General features: G+C 29.0%; 1 protein-coding gene across 3 annotated transcripts; it reads right to left on the bottom strand.

Annotated features, from left to right (window-relative positions):
* Nucleotides 1-35: 35 nt before the first annotated feature.
* On the bottom strand, nucleotides 36-22653 carry LOC109604488 (inner nuclear membrane protein Man1). Of its 3 annotated transcripts, XM_049969156.1 has the most exons (12): nucleotides 22349-22637; nucleotides 22120-22289; nucleotides 21676-22070; nucleotides 21244-21424; nucleotides 18397-18624; nucleotides 13247-13419; nucleotides 7794-8011; nucleotides 7595-7729; nucleotides 6888-7212; nucleotides 3367-3496; nucleotides 2290-2568; nucleotides 36-865 (listed from the first exon to the last, which is right to left on the bottom strand). In XM_049969156.1, exons 2-12 carry the CDS (start codon nucleotides 22287-22289, stop codon nucleotides 736-738), a joined length of 2364 nt encoding a protein of 787 aa, XP_049825113.1. In that variant the 5' UTR covers nucleotides 22349-22637; the 3' UTR covers nucleotides 36-735. The 3 variants fall into 3 exon arrangements, with proteins under 3 accessions (XP_049825113.1, XP_049825112.1, XP_049825111.1); XM_049969155.1 differs by lacking the exons at nucleotides 36-865; nucleotides 2290-2568; nucleotides 3367-3496 and adding an exon at nucleotides 5954-6832 and having other exon boundaries at nucleotides 21676-21850; nucleotides 21902-22070; nucleotides 22349-22644; XM_049969154.1 differs by lacking the exons at nucleotides 36-865; nucleotides 2290-2568; nucleotides 3367-3496 and adding an exon at nucleotides 5954-6832 and having other exon boundaries at nucleotides 22349-22653.
* Nucleotides 22654-22659: the final 6 nt, after the last annotated feature.

Below are 22659 nucleotides of genomic sequence, written 5' to 3'. Positions count from 1 at the left end.
TACTGCAAACATATTTTATTAATTAAAACAACACATACAAATACGTCTTTATTAATAAATCCTGAAAATACACGTTAACACTTTAAAATTCAAAATTAACCTAGATTAAATTAACATGTAGACTAAATAAAAATTTAACTATGTTAAATATAATACATTCAATCAGTCATTTAATACCTAACAATAACTTACTTTTTTGCATAAAACTTTGTCGTCAGGGCGGATTCTAATCAAGAATTTATTGGTTTCCATTAAAAAGAAACAATTTCGACTGTGGTCCCCAATTTATATCAAAAATCTTATTAGACAACTCTTAAAGGGACTGAACTAACGTCAAATTTCAGCACCCTGTTAATTTACACGAATCAGCTGCCCAAAAAAAAAAAGAATATCAAAACTAACAAGTGCCAAACATACAATTTTAATAAAATTATCGAACAAATCTGTGGGTTGTAAGCTTGAAATCTAGTGGCTGATTCATTGTTTAGAAGCGTGACAATAGTTTTATTGTTAACCAACACGTATTCCTTAAATCAAACGTAAAATTCGCAAATTTGGCGTGTACCATAAATTAAACACGTGGTAAATATTGATAAAACCGTTTTGCGTCACCACCAGACAATAAACCATGTCACAGGCGTCCGTTAACAATAAATATTACAAGTAGTTATTTGAACAAATTTTTAAACGAAAATAACTAAGCGTATGTCTGTCTAAATAACGAACAGATCGGGCTTAACTGTCCCAATCGGTTCCTGGGGATATGGCTTTGAGGAAGGGTGGCCCGCTGACCGGCGACGAGGGGAAACGTTGCATGTATCTCTCCAAACGCAGATATTTAACCGTTACCAAATGACGGGCGTACCTGTTAACAAACAACCACATTTAATAAATTAATTGTAAACTTACGCATCGTTTAAGTGAGTCGACTCACAATTAATTGTTTTAAAATATCCATCTAGGCAAACAGAGGCCGTGAAATTCGATGTAATCGGCTTTACATTTTGTTTTAATTATACTTTTGGCTTTGGGGACTCGACTTTGGTCTTGGTGATGGGTGCCACACGCCTCAGCGAAGGCGGAAGCCCACACCACCAAAATGAGCACGTACAAAATGAAACACTTAACGTACATGTTGCTGCTTTCGAACTACTGCCAAACATGTTGAGATTGTGTTGTTTAATTGTTAATGTAAATATTGCAACACACAATTAAATTATTGCCTGTTATAATTAGTGTTAGATAAGGGGATTAAATCCACTAATAAAAGTTAAGAAATTAATGGACAATGGACATGAAATTTTGTGCTGAAAACTTTATTAGGTTTTATTAAAACATTTATGGTAAGTTTTAACAAATAATTTATGTCGAATACACTTTGAAAGAAACTAGAAAACTTATTTCTGAATTTGTAAGGTGACCAGGATAAATGTTGGGCTTCATATTTCTTATGAACAACATATGTTAAACATTTGTGACAGTGATACCATGAGAAAGAGATAGCGTCTGGAAGTTTAGTGTACCAATGATTTGGAGGGAACCACGAAACCATCACAACAATTGTCAATCTTGACTTCTAAATATCAAAAGTATTTATAGAAAAAATAGACACATATAGACATATCTTAAGCTGGATGGAGCAAATAAACGTGTATCCAATTCTGAAGGAACAACCATTTTATGCTTCAGCAGTGTTCCTGTGATGTAGGCAACATCAACGTCAAATGAAGAACACGATAGTAACTTTGAATCAGATTTCACAATTCCTTAACGTTTTAATCAGTAAGAAAGGAAGGATCTCATAAGGGAACTCAAAGAAGTCTACTGAATTACTCACAATTAGATTAAAAGGGTCCACTTTATCCTTTGTCCTTGTTCTTTCAGGAAAATGAATAAACCCCAACTAGTCTTGGAGTCTTTAGAAGACTGTCCAAGTTAACCCCTTTCTAGATCTCAAAAACTACATCTGACTGTTAAATATTTTGTATTTTGCAACCTTAGGTGAAAAATCGTTGGTTCTATGATACTCGATATCCAAAGTTAAAAAATACACTAATCCAAGAAATTAAAGCACCAACAATTAATATTAAAATAGAAAAACCTAAAGTAAAGTGTTAAATACCCCGATTCAACACACATTTTTAAGGGATGTTAATAACCATTAAAAAATCATGAAGGAAGCAAACGTTTTTCTATCCAATTCTCCCAAACTGAACCAATAACGGAAATTTATGCGCATTGTCCATTAAAACTCTAATAATCTAAATGAATTATCATTTCCACACTAACCACCATCCGTGCAAACTCATGTAGGCCTTGGCTGCGTCCGACTGGTCGGCGCACTTGAGGTAGACGCAGTTCGACGCCGTGTCGACTGCGCAGTGCAGGATGCGACACTGGTGCGCACACTTGCTGAGCACCGCCTCGCGTATGGTGTGCGTGTTGCGGTCGCCGTCCTCGACCATGCCGCGGATCTTGAGGCACGGCGTCGGCGAACACGGCAGACTGTTCACCGATCCGACCTGCGTCTCGAACGCCTGTCCTTGCCAGCTCTTGTTGCGCGGTGAACTGGAACATAATTGACAACTTACAATGGTCGAAAATCTTGTTGGAAATGGTAAAAAAATACTGTGAAAGTTACAACTCTTAATATTAATATTAAGAGGTGCCGCATCGTAAATTTTAATTTCCCGTTTAAATAACACGGGAACGATGTTCTCTTGGATTTTGAAATTTTTTAACTCTCGTTAGAGATAATATTTCAAAATGATCAAAACAGATTTTTATAGAAAATTTAACGCTCTACAAAAAATGTCTCTTACAGTTTTTTAATATATTCATTTTTTCAAAAGTTATTTAACATTAAAGTTGGATTGATTTAAAATTTGACATTTTTCTCATTTTCTGACGCAACCATCAACTTTATGGGAAAATTTTATATGACGTTTTTTGTAAAGAATTCAATTTCCTATAATTTATCTCCGAAAAAGTTTTTGATATTTTTTACAGATCATAAGCTACCTGCTGAAAACTAAAAATTTTATTAAATAAATGTTATTTTACTGCTTAAAATTAAGCATTTTATTTAAATAAACAGATTTTTACTAAAAAAAATGATTTTTTATTATAATCAAAGTAATATATATCGTTACACTAACAGACTTTTACTACAATTTGACAATTTTGTTCTGTATTCACTTATAACTAGTAATAAGTATTGTAATTGCTGTTCATTTTTCGTGAAACACTTATTGTTGGTTATAAGTGAATACAGAAAAAAATTGCCAAATTGTAATAAAAGTCTGTTAGTGAAACAAAAATGAATTTTAATAAATGGTAATTGCTAATATCTATACAAAAATTTACCTTTGCAAATTGCTACCGATCCACCTCCAAACTTCATAAGGCTCGCCCTGAACATTTTGAACTTCGGTTCTCACTCTAGATTCATTGTCTTGAATAAACTTCACAGCTTTAGCCCAAGTTTTCTCTTTTCCTGAAAATAAAACACTTAATTTAGATTTTATTACTACATTTTTTTCTTTATATTATTTTTTCCTTTGAAAGGGAAATAAACATTAAAATGGAAAGATGAATTTACTGTTTTCATAATATTTGTGGTAACAAATTCTTTACGTAAGGCACATCTTTCTCGGTGTATTTTGTTCAAAAGTTTTTAATTCTTTTAATAATTAAAAATCACAAATCTAATAAAAAATATTGTTATAGGTACAAAATATTTATTAATTAAAATATGCTTCATAAGATAGAAACAAGAAAAATGTTAAAATATTAAAATTGAATAATATGTAAGTAAAATTTAGGTTTCATAATTAACTATAAACAAAACATTTCAATTATAAATGTAAATATTATAAGAAGTAATATTTTAAGAAACAAATGGATTTAGAATAATGATAATATTTAACATATTCTATTCTAAAGTGGTTTTCAAATATAATCAAGTTTTCCCAATATGTCCAAATCTTTCAGTAAAATTATGAAAAAAACTAAAAATAAACTTTCTACTTTGTAACTTTTTCGTTTTAAAAGGATCAAAAATATAATTACATATTCATAAATGATTTTACTGACAAATGTTATCATGGAAATTTTCTTCAAATATTCTAATTCTGACTAATTAATGGGAGTAATAAAATTAAATTAAAAAATATGTATATAAAAAGGATTAATCTATTTTTTTTTTTTTTTTTTCATTTCATTTTCTCATAAAGAAATTATTTAGTTTTTCACTGATAATTAAAATTAATGATGAATTAAATGTTTTATAGTGAAATGACGTAGTTAAAATAATTTGTTACTACTCACAATTCTCATGGAATAATTCTGACAACAAATGCTCCATAAAAAACACATCCAATTTCTCAATGCACCTTTTCCAAAAACTTACTTCTTTTTGGTAATTTAAAGCCACAAATCTAATAACGAAATATATATATTTCTAGGCACAAAGTATTTGTTAATTAAGACAAAATAATCTTATTAGAAACGTCAAAAATATTATAATAAAAAGTAATATATCAATTTTATTAATGATTTAAAATCACAAAACTAATAAAAAAATTCTAGGTATAAACTATTAATTAATTATAATATACATATAGAGAATACAATACATATTCTATAATTATTTTATATATATATATATATATATATATATATATATATATATATATATATATATATTAATATTACATAAAATATAATCATATAAATACTTTAGTTTAAAATTAAGTTTTATCAAAAAATCTTTTTTTTTATAAAGGGTTTCCAATTATTTAGTTTTGTTAAATCTAAAATAATTATTTATTTTTTGTTGTTTTATTTGAATATAATAAACAATAATATATTATTATATATATTTATAAATAATTTTGTCAATAAATGTATATTAATATTAAAAATTTTGCTCAAATCAAAATAAATATACTAATCATTATTAATAAAAATTAAGAGTTTTATCAAAAAATATTTTTTTTAACCACTTTCACCCATAAAGAACTTGCCAATTATTTAGTTTTGTTCAATAATAATCAATAAGAATTAATTATGTTGTTTAAATTATTCTACAGTGTTTTTTAAAATAATCAAGTTTTTTCAGTATATCAAAATATTACAGTAAAATAGAATTTTGGACAATAAATGTTGGCTATGAATATTTTAAATCAGTCTTCAAAAATAATAAATCATAAGAAACTAATAAGATGAAAAAAGTTTCTTTGAAATATAAGTACACAAAAAGGTTTAATCCATTATATGTTATATGGTATTAATATCCATATAATATTTAAAGTCTTTAAAAGTCAGTTAATAACAAATATAATATTATTATTCATCATAGCTAATTTATGAGGGTAAGAATAATTTAATACTTTTTCATACAATTATTAAATTAGTTTTAACCAAAATTGTTTTTCTGTTTAATTTAGTCAAATTTACAACTATGAACTATTTGTTGATGATCTAGACAAATCAGTTATTATAAAATATAAATTAATAATGAATTGAGTCATTATACAATTCTGATAACAAAACTACTTCTCACTTCAGCTCTTCCAAAAGCTTTCAACCCTTTTAATAATTCAAAATCATAAATCTAATAAAAAAAATATTTTCCTGGGTACACAAACTATTTATTATTTATTAAAACAAACAATAGAAAACAAAAACGACAAAAATATTGAACATTAATTGAATAAAATAAATTAGTGGAATTTAGTATTCATAATTAATATTTAGGTAACAACTGTATTTGGGATATGAATGAATATTATTATTTAATCCAGATTATATAATTACTTTCTTCTATGAAAAAATTATATTATAAAGCTTCTCTCTTAATTCGTCCAAATTTTTCAATAAAATTAAGTGTTGGAAATAACAGTAAATCTAAAACTAATCTTTATATTTTTTGTTGTTTCATTTAAAAAGATTAAACAACTTATCTATAAATGATTTTGTCGGTGTTTATATTAAAAATTTTGCTCAGTCAAAATAAATGCACTAACCATTATTATCAAACAATTTTGTTCAATAATAATAAATCAAAATAATTTTTAGGTCTCAGATTTCACTTTTAACAATTCTGGCAACATATGCTCCATATAAAACACTTCCAATTTCTCCATGCATCCTTTCCAAAAGCTTTCATCCTTTTTAATAACTTGAAACCACAAATCTTTGGTGGTCCAAACAATAAAATAACATTCAGAACGACCAGTTATATTAAGTTGTCCTTGAATTTGGTAATAATAATTGTGATTATCGCGTAACACCAGTTTTCCATTATCAAAACCCAAAAATTTCAAAAGCCCCTTTCGCACAGCCTCCTCCACCATCATGTCTTTGGCCGAAAAGGGGCATTTCACCTCCACCAAAGCGTCCTGCGATTCCAGAACACCGTCGGGAGAGGCCGCGACAAACGGTTTCGACTCGTCAATAAATAAACCGCATTTTTTAACCGTAAACCCCGTCACGTCCTCGAAACAACGCAACGCCACGTCCTCGTGGTCGCAGCCCCACCGAACGGCCTCGTTCCCCTTAAAATCCGAATACAACAGTCCCCGCACGGTCTTCACCCGATCCGTCGTCGGCCTCAGTTTACAAATCTTGCCGAAATTGGAGGCGGTCAGACGTACGTGCCGCATCTCCCGCCACAAGGCGCTGTCCTTCTGGCCGACAGTGCGGAGCTGTATATCGTGCGGATCATCCATCGACAACCGCCGAAGGAAACCGTCTTTGGACGTCCAATCGTCCTCCACATCCTCCACGCGAGTACCCATGCTAACGTCATCCAACTCGCCTAGTTCTCCTTTAAAGAGACACCAGTTTGTCCGACCGATTACTGCGTTGAATTGGTTACTTACGTTTCCGGTCGGCCACCGGCAGGATCATGTCTCGCACGTGGTTGATCACCACGTAGTTGTCCTTCTCCTCGCTGGCCTTCATCTGCAGTATGTCGATGATGCGTTCCACCATGAAGCCGACCTCCTCGTTCTCCTTTTGCTTGTGGTGACGGTAATACTTGTAGAGATAGTTGAGGAGGTAGAACAGGGTGAAGACGGCGCCCAGGAAGAGGGCGCTTTGCACCAGGAAACGGAACGTGTTCGTCAGGAGGCAGCTCCATGGTAATTCGGGCTCCAACACCACCAACGAGGTTATCTTCTGGCCCACGTTGAAGATCACTTCCTCCTGTAATTGGCAACTTGGTAATTAATTTTGCTGGTTACTATTAAGGGAACCGGAAAGTAATCTTGCTTTCAAAGCAATAAATTCAACATGTCAATTGAGATGAAGTTGTTAGGGCCTCTGCAAGAAGGTCAATCACAGAGGTTTATGGCAAACTGGCTCCAAAAAAGTCAGCCAGTTATTTATAGATTGTGGAATCGGTGCAGAGACATTGGTATCAGTCATAGGAGACCATTTATGACCACAGGAACACATTTATCTACTCAAATCGTACGTAACAGGCTTCAAAAAGCCAATTTACACTCAAAACATGCAGCCATTGTTCAGCAAAGACATTACTTTCCAGTCCAATGCAACATTCCCAACATTTTTAGTGATTACAAACCATATTAGAGGGAAGATCCTTTTCAGTTATGACATCGTTGTCCTGGAGCGTCTGTGCTACCCGGATGTTCCAATGTTTGTTCACGTAGCTCAGTATTTCCACGTTCCTCAAGTCCCTTCTGACCTTAATTTTATCCTAAGGATGAAACAAATGGTGATTTTAGTGAAGTGGTTTAAAGTCATTGAGGTTGTTAGTTTACCTGTATGCCAAACTTGGTGGTGCAAAAGGACACGACCTCGTCCTCGCTCATGTGCGATCTGATGCTGTTGTCGTGGCACTTGTTGTTAACAGCTCTGGCGTTCAGTTCGGGCCGGAGTACGTTCAACAGGTTGATGGCGTCCTCGACGTCGTCCTCGATGATGCAGTTCACGCCGCGTTTGTTGCTCACGTCGTGCTTGCACAATGGCAAAGTGGTACCTGAAGGGAACTCTATTATTATTACAAATTGGAGACAAAATTTTGTTCTTCATTTATAACATCTATTTATCAAATTTGTAGCAGAAAATGATTTCAAACAATTTTAATTATTTTAAAGCAATATATTTGAGTGTATCAGTATTTTTTGTTAATTTTATTAATGTTTATAGATTATAATACATAATGTTTAGTAATTATGATTAAAATGACAGTTGACAGTCGTAAATTCTTAACATATAGAAGTGTATAAAATGAGCTACAACGAAGAACTGAACAACAAAAAAAGAAATTCGACATATTTAATAAATCACAACGGGATAACCAGCAATAGATACATCCCGCACAGTCATAAACATGACAGGTCGTACTTTGACAGCTGAAGAAAGGTCTTATAGAAACTTATAACATCTTAATGAAAGTCAAGTCACTGACAAGCAATGTTACGAGTATGGAGTACTGATAGTAGTAAACAGTTATAGTGAAATCTGAGGATTACAAACAAACATTGAAGAACTCCTGGACCTAACAAGCTATCCAGAATTGGCTCAAGATCCAACACAGAAAAAACTAAGAAACATCAACCTCCTAAACGGATATCTAAAAATAATTAATCAAATCAGAAGCACTTCCACATAAGGATCATGTACCACTTCGACCCATCGTTAGTACTACTAGGTCACCAACATGTAACTCAGCTAAGTATCTTACCAGATTGCTGCAACCTCATGTTGGAAACACCCCACCTTTATCAAAGATTGCACTCATTTTGTTGAGATATTGAAAGGATTACATCTTGATGTAGAAGATACGACAGGTTAGTTTCGACGTGGTGCCACAATAAAGTTTCTGTCAATGAATCCTTAAACATGATATCAGAAATATTCCCTCCAGATATAGTGGATCTTTTCCGTACGTGTCTTACTGAAAGCTTTTTCGTTTGGAACAACAAATTCTATGAACAGACTGAAGGATTAGCAATGGACACTCCTCTTAGTCCAGTGATCGCCAATTTCTTTATCGAAGAGTTTGAACAAAAAGCGAGTGAGACTTCCAAACACAAACCTTCTATTTGGTATCGTTATGTGGATGATACTTTCCTGATATGGAAACATGGACAAGAAAGACTAGATCAGTTTCTAAAACACCTAAACTCTCAACATAACAATATCAAATTGACAATGGAATTAGAGGAGAAGGAGAACCAAATACCTTTTTTGGATGTCCTAGTAAAAAAGTGAGTGAACATTTAGACCATACAGAACCGAAAACCTACACACACCCATCGGTATCAACATAAACTATCTAACCATCATCCTAGTCAAAAACAAGGGGTCATCAAAACACTAACCGAATGAGCCAAAAGGATATGTGCCGCACAGCACCTTGCTGAAGCACAAGAACACTTAGAAAAGACACTTCAGGCCAACCTAATGAGCACACGATTGGTAAAGCTTTTCTCCCATATATATGTCAAATTACCGATAGAATTTGAAAAATCTTATTAAAACATAACATCTATACTATTTTTATACCAACAAGGAACATTTAAGATTCAGATTTGCCAAAGATAGGAGAGACCATCAAACAGCTTCTGGGATATACCGCATACCATCCTCTGGCGGTACTACAAAACGTTCAATGGGGACTAGGATTAAGAAACACAAACGAAACTGCAAACTAGGACAATCAGACAAGTCTGCTGTAGATGAACATTTACTGTCAGATGAAAATCATAGGGTAAAATTCCAAGATACACAATTGCTTGCATCGACAACTGGACATCACAAGAGAATGATTAGGGAAGCAATTGAAATCCATAAACACAGAAACAACTTCAACGGAAAAGAAGAAGCTTTGGACACCAAAATCGTTAAGCAGATAAGAACGACCAATGAACAGAACGAAATTTCTAGAACATCAGTTGTCTACGTTGTCATTTACTTGTCAAGCAGATGTCAAAGAGAGACGAACCAAATCAGACCTCTGATGATGATAGCTAGCCACTCGTGCTAGTGAAACGTCAAGAAATAATTCCAACAAACGTCAACCAATAAATAAATTGTAACTTGTAATAAAATTACAATAATTAAAAAAAATATTCAATAAATAATTTTAATAATAATATTTGTTAATATATAATTTATTTGTTACTAAAATCAATAATAATCTTAACACTTCATATTAATAATTAATATTTTATCGTTTTAAATATTAATAATAACAATTCTAAGAATTTAATTTCGATTTAAGAATAGGTCATTTATTAATAATTATTTTTATTTATAAGATTTTCAAAAATAAAAAAAACTTATTATGAAGATTTAATAACAATAATTTATAATTTTAATAATATTTATTAATTTAAATGTTAACAATGTTATTTTATTAATTTTAATTTTTTTATATATATTTCTTGTTAAAATGAATAATTTTAATTTTAATGATAATTTCTTTATTAATTTAAATTGTTATATTAACTTTAAGATACAAAAGAATACACAACGTTTAATAACAATAAGGATATTATTAAGAAAATAAGTCAAAACTTAATTTAATGTAAAAAATTATTGTTACGATTTGTCACTTTGAAATTGAATTATTTTCTTCTTTTTATAACTACATTATTTCCTCTTAAAATGAATAGACTTTAATATAATAATAAAATTAATTACAATAATTTTGAAATTAATTTTAATATTATTAATATTAATCTTTATAATTTTAATAATATTAATTTAAATTATAACAACGTTATTTTATTATTTTCATTTTCTTTATGTATTTATTATTAAAATCAATAAGTTTAATTTTAATGATAATTTCTTTATTAATTTAAATTGTTATATTAACTTTAAAATAGAAAATAATACACAATGTTTAATAACAATAAAGATATATATTTTTATATTTACATTATTTTTTGTTAAAATTAATTACAATAATTTTGAAATTAATTTTAAAATTTTTGATATGAATCTTTAAAAAATGTTATTTTATTAATTTTCATTTTCTTTATGCATTTCTTGTTAAAATCAATCATTTTAATTTTAATAATAATTTCTTTATTAACTTAAATTGTTATATTAACTTTAGAATACAAAAAATACACATCGTTTAATAACAATAAAGATATTATTAAAAAATAAAACTAAATTTAATGTAAAAAATTATTGTTACGATTTTTTCCTTTGAAATTGAATTATTTTCTTCCCCTTTTTATATTTACATTATTTTTTCTTAAAATAAATAGACTTTAATATAATAATAAAATTAATTTTACAATAATTTTGAAATTTTTATAATTTTAATAATATTAATTTAAATTATAACAATGTTTTTTCATTTTCTTTATGTATTTCTTAATAAAATCAATAATTTTAATTTTAATGATAAGTACTTTATTAATTTAAATTGTTTATTAACTTTAATTTACAAAAGAATACACAACATTTAATAACATTAAGGATATTATTAAAAAAATAGTCATAAAAGTAAATTTATTGTAAAAAAATATTGTTACGATTTCCACTTCGAAATTTAAATATTTTCTCCTCCTTTTTATATTTATATTATTTTTTCTTAAAATGAATAGGCTTTAATATTATAATAAAATTAATTACTATAATTTTGAAATTAATTTTAATATTATGATATTAATCTGATTAATTTTACTAATAAGAATTTAATATTAGTAATTTTAGAAGTGTGATTGAAAAATAAGATTTTTAAAAATAAGTGGATTGTAAATAATTATTGAAATAATTTTTTGCTTTTCAATTTATTAAATTATTTTGAGCATATTCTTTTAAACATTTCTTTTTAAAATAAATATTTTTGAAAATTATTCAAAATTCAATTTACTAATTTAAATTTTAAAATAATTTAGAAATTAAGTGAGAAAATAATTGTCATATGTAAAATGTTTTAAAAATTATTAATTAATATCAACATAATATTTTATTAACTTAAATTTTAATACCTAAAAATTTAATAGTAAATTTAGTGCAATTTTTATAAATTTAATATCATTAATTTCTACTTTTATAATTTTAATATTATTCAATAATTAATATTGTCTGTACAATTCATTTATTAAAGAATTTTTTGTTTCTCAAAATAATGAAAAATAAGTTTAATTTTAAAATATTAGTCACAATTTTAATACACATGTATTTTGCTTACTTAATAATTTAATAATGATAATTTTAATACAAAATATATTATATAAAAAAGTGATAAATTTAATAATTTTATTAGTTGATCATTTATAACTTAATTAAAGAATAATATTTATTAATTTATTGGTTAAATTTAATAATGTTTAACACAAATTGTACACTAATAATTAGTACTATAGTAATTCTCCAATTTATGGATATATCTTTGTATTCATTTTGAAAATAATCTAAACGTGATCTTTCAAAAAAAAAATTATTAATTTTATTGTTCATTTTTTCATATATATTCGATTAATTTCTATATATAATAATTTTTAGTCATAAATAAAACAAATAAGATTAATCTTAATAATAAGAAAAAATCAATAGATTCTGTCCATTTATTTTATGTAATTAACAACATATTTATTGATTATTAGAACAACAAAGGAAATCTGAATTAATGTGACTTTTATGGACTTGAACTAAACCTGGGGTTTAACAAATGTGATAAATGGATGTTATCATGGAACCCTAATACTTTTGCTTTTTAATAAGCAATAAATATTTTGGTTGTAAATTAAATTGGAAAAATGAGTGGCCAAAACGGGGAGCAAAAGGTTCAATAAAAAAACAGTTTTAGAGAGCAAAATATTTATTGTTTATTAAAGTAGTACAGTAGTACATACACAAAAATGCCTAAATGTAGAAAACACAACCACCAGGGTATGAAATATAGTAAAATAAACAAACTAAAACAATGCAAGATAAAAACAAAGACCAATGAAAATGCAGTTAAAACATTGTACTTTCCGCGTCCTGAAATTCGACAGGGGGGGGTTAAATCCGTTCAAAGATGTCTCCGATAAACAAAAAATTAAAACGAAATTGTCAACAACAACTAGAACGTAACAAATCGATAAAATAAGGCACTAACTTTGATCACATGGTTAAAGTACTTGATGCTGATTCGAGTGTGTAAAATTACGCGTCTCGCCCGGAAGAGGCCCCCCGCGTGCCCAAGGCCCCGTGACGGGGCTCCGGGTCGTTCAGTTTTTAGAATAATAGTTAGGTTTACCTGCCGGCACGATCGACGTGTCGGACCGCATGCCCAGGTACAAGATGGCCAGGACGATAAAGAATAGGGCCGCACCGGCGAGAACGGCGAACGACACGAAGTTGTTCTTCAGCAGGCTCGACTGGTTGGTGCGGTAGTCGTAGGTGGTGTCGCGGCCCTTTGTCGCCCTGTAGCTGGAACAAAATGAACGTTTAGTTGTTGGTCCTCGATGAATTGTTAGGTGGGGTTCCCTTAGAAGGGATAAGAAACAGCCCATTTTTTCAAATTATATTTGTATATACAGTGAACACTCTATATAAGCAATCTCTCTATATCTTATATCTGTATAAGCAACTTATTTTTTTAAATTTGAATATTTGAGTTAAGTTTAGGCCAATTCAGAAGTAAAATCAACTGTTGAATTCTGATAGTTTCTGTTATTAAATAAATTAATTAATTAATATTTTTGTGCTTTAAATTCAACCATAAAATATGAATCAGAAGAAAAAAAGACGTTCAATTTCGTTAAAAGATAAACTATTCATTTTAAAGGACAGTGAAAATGGTAAGAAAACAAAAGACATTTGTAACGAATATAAAGTTGCTAAATCTACAATAAGCAGAGTAAAAGAAAATAAAGAAAATTTAGAAGAATGTAACTCAGAGTAAGATTAAGCGAATGAAGACAATAAAATATGGTGAAATCGACGATACAGTGTTTTCTTGGTTCTTGGAGCAGCGACATTTAAACGATTTAGTTCCAAATGATAAAATTAAAAGCACTCGAAGTAAATGGATTAAGTAATGGACCTGTTTGTGGAGAGAGTATGTCTTGCAATGTGGAGATAGCTAATTCATTTAAAAATAAATTTAAAAATTATATTGATGAAAATGGCTTTTGCCTGAACAAATATATAATTGCAACGAAACTGGTCTCGTCTATAAAAGCTTGCCCAATAAAACTAACGTTACAAATTTTGAAAAATCCGCTGCTGGAAGAAAAGCAATGAAGGAACGAGTAACAATTATGCCATAGGTAAACGCTACAGGTACGCATAAATTAGATTTGATGATGATGGGGAAATCGAAATCTCGTTGCTTCAAAAATATGGATTTGCCAGTATATTATAAATCATCTATAAATGCTTGGCAAACTTATACACTTTTTAGCGACTGGTTTAATGATATATTCATACCTTCAGTAACTAAACACTTGGAATCTAAAAACCTTCCCGTAAAAGCCCTTCTCTGAATAGATAATGCGACTTGTCATGGGTCAGAGAATAATTTTACTGGTAACCCTAATTTCAAAGTTATGTTTTTCCCCCTAATAACATACCATTATTGCAACCACTAGATCAAAATGTGATAAAATCACTAAAACAACGCTATCGCAAACATCTACTTCTATGTCTTGCAGCCTTAGGTGCAGTAGATGGAATAGTTTCAGCACTGAAAAATATAAATTTGAAAGATGTAGTTTATTTAGTGGTGCAGACATGGAATGAAATTCCCGGTCAGTTATACAAAATTCATTTAAACATCTTTTTTCGTCAACTGATGAAATTCAATACAACATTCCTTCTGATCACATTTCAGAAGACGATATTCCCTTGGCAAGATTGTATTATTCAATATTTAATGATGTAATTTAGCAGATACTGAAATTATGGAGTGGGCAAGTGGAACAAACGAAGCAAACCAACCATTTATCCTTGAAGAAAATCCTGAAGTAGAAAGTGAAATTACTCCTGTTGAATAAAATGAAAAAACATCGTGACTCCAATAAAAACATCAATGATGCTATAAATTCTTTTAATTTGGTGATAGAATGGGCAAAAAAAAATGACTTGCCCTGCAATGAGGTCCTTTTGTTACAAAGAATAAGAGAAAAAGCTATCATGAACAAATATATTTAATTGTTTTCGTTTGTTTAGGCAATTAGTGCTGTACTAAAACAAAGATTTATTAAAATTTGATTGTTTAATTTTTTTAATATAATAAATAACTACACTTATATGATAATAATAATAAAATATTTTCTTTTGCAAAATAAAACTGAATTTATTTATTCTACACAGCTTAGTTAGTAAAAGAAATAAGTAAAAATAATTTCCAGACGATAAGTATTTTTATACTGGTTTTTTCCCTATAAGCAACTTTTCCCAGTAAGAAACTTTTTTATTGAAATTGGTTCAAATGAGTTGCTTATATAGAGCGTTCACTGTATATTATATACAGCAGTGGTCATTATTACGTCAGCTACTTAAAAGTTTACCCACAACATATATTTATTGTGAACTGTTAAAATAATAGTTTACTATTGTTACATTATACAGTATTATAAATACTACTATATTCTTATTCTATAAATTTCGACATACTGTTCTTATTAATATTTTCTGAAAACGGGAAAAAGGAAAAACGTATACATACACTCTTTGTATGTATATTTAAAAATAGATTTATATTTATAATTGTTAAATCGTTTTTCTAAAAAAAATAAAAATTAACAAAATTTTTGTGTATAATAAATTTAAACTTGAAATGGGGTAAATCGGCCTCTACTACGAATGACACCCTTCTATTCATACTCAAAATTTTAATTCGAATTTCATTTTGGTCCAAATTCTCCCAAATTTCGAGTAGAAGTAGCTCCACATCCTTTAAGATATTCGGACTGTTAAGATAGTCCCTTAAATGTGTCCCAAGAATGTCTCTAAGTTCTCTTGGGTTAAGGCTGTATGTGATCGTGCATTATCCTGCATTAGTAAAACATTTGGACTTATAATAGAGACATATGGAACGACATGTTCTTATAGAATATCCAAATATAACGCTCAGTATTAAGATTCCAGGCTAATTTGATGACAATTGTAAATGGAATTCCAGACAAAACTACAATACTCCAATTTGCTTCGTACTAGAGCAGAAAACAGAGTCTAAGTCGTTGTCGAATAGTTTCAATGCTTATTCAAACCCCTTATACGTTTTCTAACTGAGTTTTTGTCATGTAAATTTAGCCCACAACCATAAAAAGCCTTTTTAGACCAAAATATCTTCAATAAGACATAGTCGGCAAAAATAATTGGTTCATTACTGTTCCTCCACATTAGCCCAACAATATTTTTCTGCTTATTAAAATAAAATATAAATATCAAACAAAAACATATTATCACACTGATCCAAGACATTAATTCATCATGTATTATTTTTAAAATAGAAAATAGTATAATCGTTTTTAGTTTTTTGTTAATCATGTTTTATTTAAACATACTAACTCTGATAAATTAGTAAAACAGGTTAAACTATCGTCATTTCCTTAGAACTAAATTAACAATCTCATATTCGTTTTAATTTTTGTATATTTTCTATATGAAATTCAAATCGGAATGAGTGTCCTCAAGATGTTCAGAAGGCATCAGAAGACCAGGAGAGGGCTGCACTCTTGTTCAAAATCATTTTTTCAGACATTCAACTCAATTAGAAAACGTAGGTGCTCGAATAAGTATTGAATCACTTGGTCAACGTCATAGGGAAGATAATTTACAACCCCTTGTTCTTGCTACAGGTCCGAATTGACCGTCGTTTATCAAAGAGCTAAATTTTGCTAGAGGACAGAACCGGATTTGGGATTTTGCACTATACAAATGAGAAATGCCCAATGTACTTACTGAATATCTCTTTATTTGGCGGAGGCGCAATTATGATGTGGGGAGGCTTTAACAGCACGTACCAATTTGATGGTCATAAATAATGGGAACCTTAAAACTGAGATTTACTTTTTGACATTTTTTAAGAACATGTCGTTCCATAGTGTCCTTTTATAGGTCCAAATTTTTTACTAATGCTGTGTTGCTGACGTTGGGATTAATGCTATGGCCCGGCCAGCTCGCAGTCCAGACCCTATCCCAAGAGAACATATCTGGGACATTCTTAGGACTATCTTAACCGTCCGAATAACTTGGGCTTTACCTTTTTGACATTATAATGCTCTTTATATTAGCCCATTTTTTTTACTAACGTAGGATAATACTTGTCCACACATTACTTATGTAGTCCATAATTAAATTGCTTCCTTTGGAATTGTTACTATGGCCTTCTTACCAAAATTTGAGATAATCTGGGTTAAAAAGAAATTCTTTTCGGATTCGAAAATCCATTAAAAAAGGCTGTCAAATTTGAATAAACTCTACGAAGAAGTTTAAAATCAATGGAAAGAAATATCTAACGATTATATTGAAATATTAATGAAATCGAGAAAAATAATGGATATACTACTAGACACTAAATAAAGAAAGAATAAATGTACGTAAACATATCATATTTTTAAACATACTGCATAACAATAATATGGATATTTAAAAATATACCTTTAACAAGACAAATGGAAATTTGCTCCAGTTTTTATAAACCTTATATAAACAGATTTAAAATTAATCTTATTTAATTTTAAATTAAAGTAAAGCATTGAATATATAGAAAATTATAATTAAATTACTTTTATGTTTTCTTTATAATAATTTGAATTAGGAACTAATTTTATGTAAAAATACTAGTAGTGGTATTGGTACATTAGAACACAGTGTTTATAATAATAAAGAAACTTTTTATAGAAAATTTTGTGCCAAAATAATATCTAATTCATAATATCAAGTGTCACTTATTTTCAGACGGTTGATTTGCCAAGACAGTGTCAAGTTTGCCAAAATATTGTATCAAAGTTCTAACACAAAAAATAAAAACGTTTTTGGCTTTGCAAACTTTGATCAACCTGCATAAATTGCATAAATAGAGAGTGATTCAAAATTATGGAATACTTTTAAAAATTAACAAAAATTATCTTATTTTTCTTATATTATTTTTTTTTTAAATAAATTAAGGATGCAGTTTTAAGGAAAATTAATATTGAAAAGACAAAAATACAATGCTATTAGGGTAATAATTAAATATAATCAGATTCTTATATTTTTCAATTTATTTACACTAAACGTCGAAGTTTAGTTTTTTCTATTTAACGGTCGAAAACAAATATTTTGGCTAAAATTTTAGGATAGCATATGGCGGAAGTTGTGAATATTCCAATATTTTGCGACGTAGTGTAGGAAGAAACTTCCATGTATGTTTACTATCCATATATAAAAATATAAAAATAAATGAATTTTACTTACTTAGAGAGCTGACTGCGGATAGAGGAGTAGGACGACCCGTTGGTGTCGTGTTCTTTAACGTCGCTCTTGTAATCAAGGTCTTTGGGCACGCTCAGTGCCGACAGACGTTTCGTGAAGTTACTCAAGTACGGAGTCTCGGCATCCAGCTTATCCGTGTTAAGTACAGACGTTGAGGGGAACGAAGGCTGGTCCGTCACCGACGTCGACTTGTTCAAACTCAATCTGGACCTAGAAAACGGATAATTTTGATCAGTCGTCGAAGTGGACAATCGCAAATATTTTCGCCTAATGATACTTGTTGGTCATAAACTCCCTCATTGTCACAGGTAATAAAAACATTTTTCAAGAGAAAATATAATCAAACAACTAATTTTTTATTGCTATCATCCAAAAATAAAGGATGAAGAGCTAATAAAAATTGATTTTTTTAAATCATAATTGGTAAAATATCTGTTAATATTCATATTATGTATAAAAAATACCTAACGTATCGAAAGGTTATTTAATTTATTCATTCTAACACACATAATGTTCCATTGAAAACTACAAATTAATGTTTTAAGGCACAAAATTAAATATCAGAAACACTCTATGTATGCCAAAAATGAACTAATATTGTAATTACTATAAAAATTCAAATTAATACCGTTCTCCGTTCATCATAAATTGAATCTTTAACACATTTATAAAAACATAAAAAATATGAAAATTCATCAGAAATTAGCTTAATTTAAAATTTAAATCGTTTGTAAGGTCAAGAGTCATAAAAAAACAGGTTACAAAATTACATAAAATAAATGATGAATGTATAATTAAGCAAATAAAATAATACACACAAAAAATAATAAAATTAATGAAATCTTGGAAATTACATTTAATAATTATAGTAGAGATCATTATTACATTGTAACTATTTTATTTAATGTGAACTGTTAGTTTACTAAAACTTATAAAAACTAATATTTTCTAAATCTATAAAATGTTACATATATTTTTTTAAATTGAGCTGGAAATAATATTTATATACCAACATGATTAAATCTGCGTTATTTAAATTAACAGTAACACTCACATATTTTTTTTATAAGATTGATGCCTCAAGATTGGGACGATCAAGACAAAACATCGATCTTTTAACCAAAATAACAGAGTTAATGTCACTTCAGGTGAAACCAAAAATAAAATTTTGTTCAAAAAGTAAATTAGAAAACTAAGTTCAACTTATAAACTTCCTATAACAGTTTCAAATCAATCATCAATCATTTTTCTGTTCCTCATATACTTCTATTAAATAAATTAATACGTCTGATGTAATTTTAAAAATGCCCACTGAAAGGTACTCACAATAAAACTGATCATTAAATATAAGAGCTATAAAAAGCTATATAAAGATAAAAAAGAAGGTAACTTTTATTTTTGATATACATATTTTGTTTGAAATTCAATGATATCAATGAATATGCACTAATTAAAAAAAAATAATACATATAATAATTAATGTTATTAATGAAATTTTGGAAATTATATTTAATATTTATCTAATTAAGTATAAATATCTTAAATAATTTAAAAAATGCTCACTAAAAATTACCTATAATAAAACGGGTAATTTTAATTTATACTTTTAATATACATATTTTGTTTGAAATGCATTCAATGAAATCAACGAAAAACTTTTATAAAATAAATAATGAATATATAATAATTAAACAAATAAAATAATATATATAATAAATAAGATTATCAATAAAATTTTGGTGTTGTTGTTGTGTTTAATAAATATATAATTAAAAATAAGTATTTGATATAATTTAAGAGTTGGTAAATAAAAGTTACCCATAATAACACAGACATAAGGGTTATAAACAAAGATATAATAAAACAGATAATTTTTACCTTTGATATACATATTTTGTTTAAAATTCATTCAATGAAAAACAGGTGACAAAAGTTTATAAAATAAATAATGAATATGCAATAATTAACAAATAAAATAGTATATATAATAAATAAGATTATCAATGAAATCTTGGAAATTATATAAATAATTATGTAATTAAAAATATGTATTTGATATAATTTAAAAGATACCCATTAAAAGTTACCCACAACAAAACACATCATTAAACATAAGTGTTACAAATAAAGATATAATGAAACAAGTAATTTTTATTCTTGACAATTAAAACAATAAAATAATACACATAATAAACAATGTTATCAATGAAATTTTGGCAATTATATTCAATAAATATGTAATTAAATATAAGTATTTGATACAATTTAAGAGATGATCTTTAAAAGTTACCCATAACAACACAGATCATTACACATAAGAGTTACAAAAAAAGATATAATAAAACAGGTAATTTTTACCTTTGATATACAAATTTTGTTTGAATTTCATTCAATAAAATCAACGAAAAACTTTATAAAATAAATAATGAATGTGTAATAATTAAAAAAATAAAGCAGTATATATAATAAATAAAATTATCAATGAAATTTTGGGAATTATGTTTAATAAATATTAAAAATAAGTATTTGAGGTAATTTAAGAGATGCTCATTAAAAATTACCCATAATAACACAGATCATCAAACATAAGGGTTACAAATAAAGATATAATAAAACAGGTAATTTTTACCTTTGATATACATATGTATGTGTAATGATAATTCAACTAATAGTCTAATATTAACTGAAGTAGTTTTAAAATGTCTGAAACTACATAATTCAACATACTTCTAAATTAAAACCTTTAGATAATTGTAACTGAAGGATCTTATTAATTATTTGACATTTAATAATGAATACAGCTTAATATTAAAAAAATTCAATATATACCTGATTTGGTTGAGGCGCTCCGTGGCGTAATCAGAAGCTAAAGAACCACTAAGGGGCGCAGTATAACTGGAACGTCCGGGTGAAACACTAGTAGTGTATGATACATTCCTTGAGAAGGAACTCTCAAGATTCTTTGACGGACTGTATGATGAATTAAACGTAGACGATTTTATGGGAGAACCTGTAACAATACAATTATTGAACACTTATCATTTATTACACCTTGAGAATATATATATTGAATTATATATGATAATAGTTTGAACAAAAGTAAACTCAAGAACAATTTTTACTTAACAAATAGCAAAAATAGAGCTTGCTGGTGATATTTTTAAGTAATGGACTGTTAAATTTTATGATAAATTTACCTATAATCTACTGAGGGTAAAATTTACTTAAAATTATCATCACTGAACTGAAGATAAAGTTTACCTCTAGCATATTCTGCAGAATTTGTTGATTTAAAACTGTTTGAGACAATATCAGATTCAGAATCAGATCCAGTATCAAATTCATCTTGCGCCTTGGCGATGATCTTGGATGTTCTAGTGGTGGCTGAAATAGTGCTTCTATACTCCTTCTTTGGAGGGCTTCTTGGCAGTGAAGCCTGTAACGTTTCAGTTAAATCGTGTGACTGGTTTTGATTGTAGACATTTACATCAGACTCTTGTTCAACTTCATTCAACCTTGAGTTGCTCCTTCTTCCTCTCGATGCTTGGGGTGGTTGCATCAAAGGTGCAGCCATCGTGGCCCTTCTGTTCTTGTCCTTTTTGACCGTTTTAACATCATTGTCACTTTCTTCTTCACTCGAATACCTTCCTAGGGATCTACGGTAAGTGTTAGAGGTTGTACGGTTGGTTATTGGTGTGCACTTACCTTCGGCCACTGGCTCCATCACCTCCGATTTTGTTTTTGTTTTCAAGCAACAGCTTGAGCTTCTTCGTCATCACCTTCCGGGTGGTGCCGGTTATCGGCATCACCGGAAACCCGAACTCGAGCAATTTCGTACGCAATTCAGCGTCGGTTAATTTATCCACATCGACCATCTGAAAATTCAACGGGGTTATACTAAAATTACATTCGAAAATTTATGCAATTCGCTTACCTTGCCCCGCGTTTAACTATACGAACAACACAAATATAATCGAAACGTTGATTTGTCGTCTGTAAATCACATTTGATCACCGATGGAAAAAAAACTAGTCGTAGCGGCGGCCGATCTAGTTAGAACACTTGTAAATCCCAACGTGTCGTTTTGTCGGTTGGATGTGCGATTGATCAAATGCAAGACACGTTAATTAACTCGGTCGATATTTAAATAAAAGCATCGATGCCGCTAAACTCCACGAGACACGCTGAAAGATTTCGGACACGGCGTGCCATAAATAGACGTGACGTCACTGTGTTTTCTAAAAT

The sequence above is a fragment of the Aethina tumida genome, chromosome 6 (genome assembly GCF_024364675.1).
Source record: "Aethina tumida isolate Nest 87 chromosome 6, icAetTumi1.1, whole genome shotgun sequence".
Taxonomy (NCBI): Eukaryota; Metazoa; Arthropoda; class Insecta; order Coleoptera; family Nitidulidae; genus Aethina; species Aethina tumida.
This window is presented reverse-complemented; position numbering and strand designations above follow the sequence as displayed.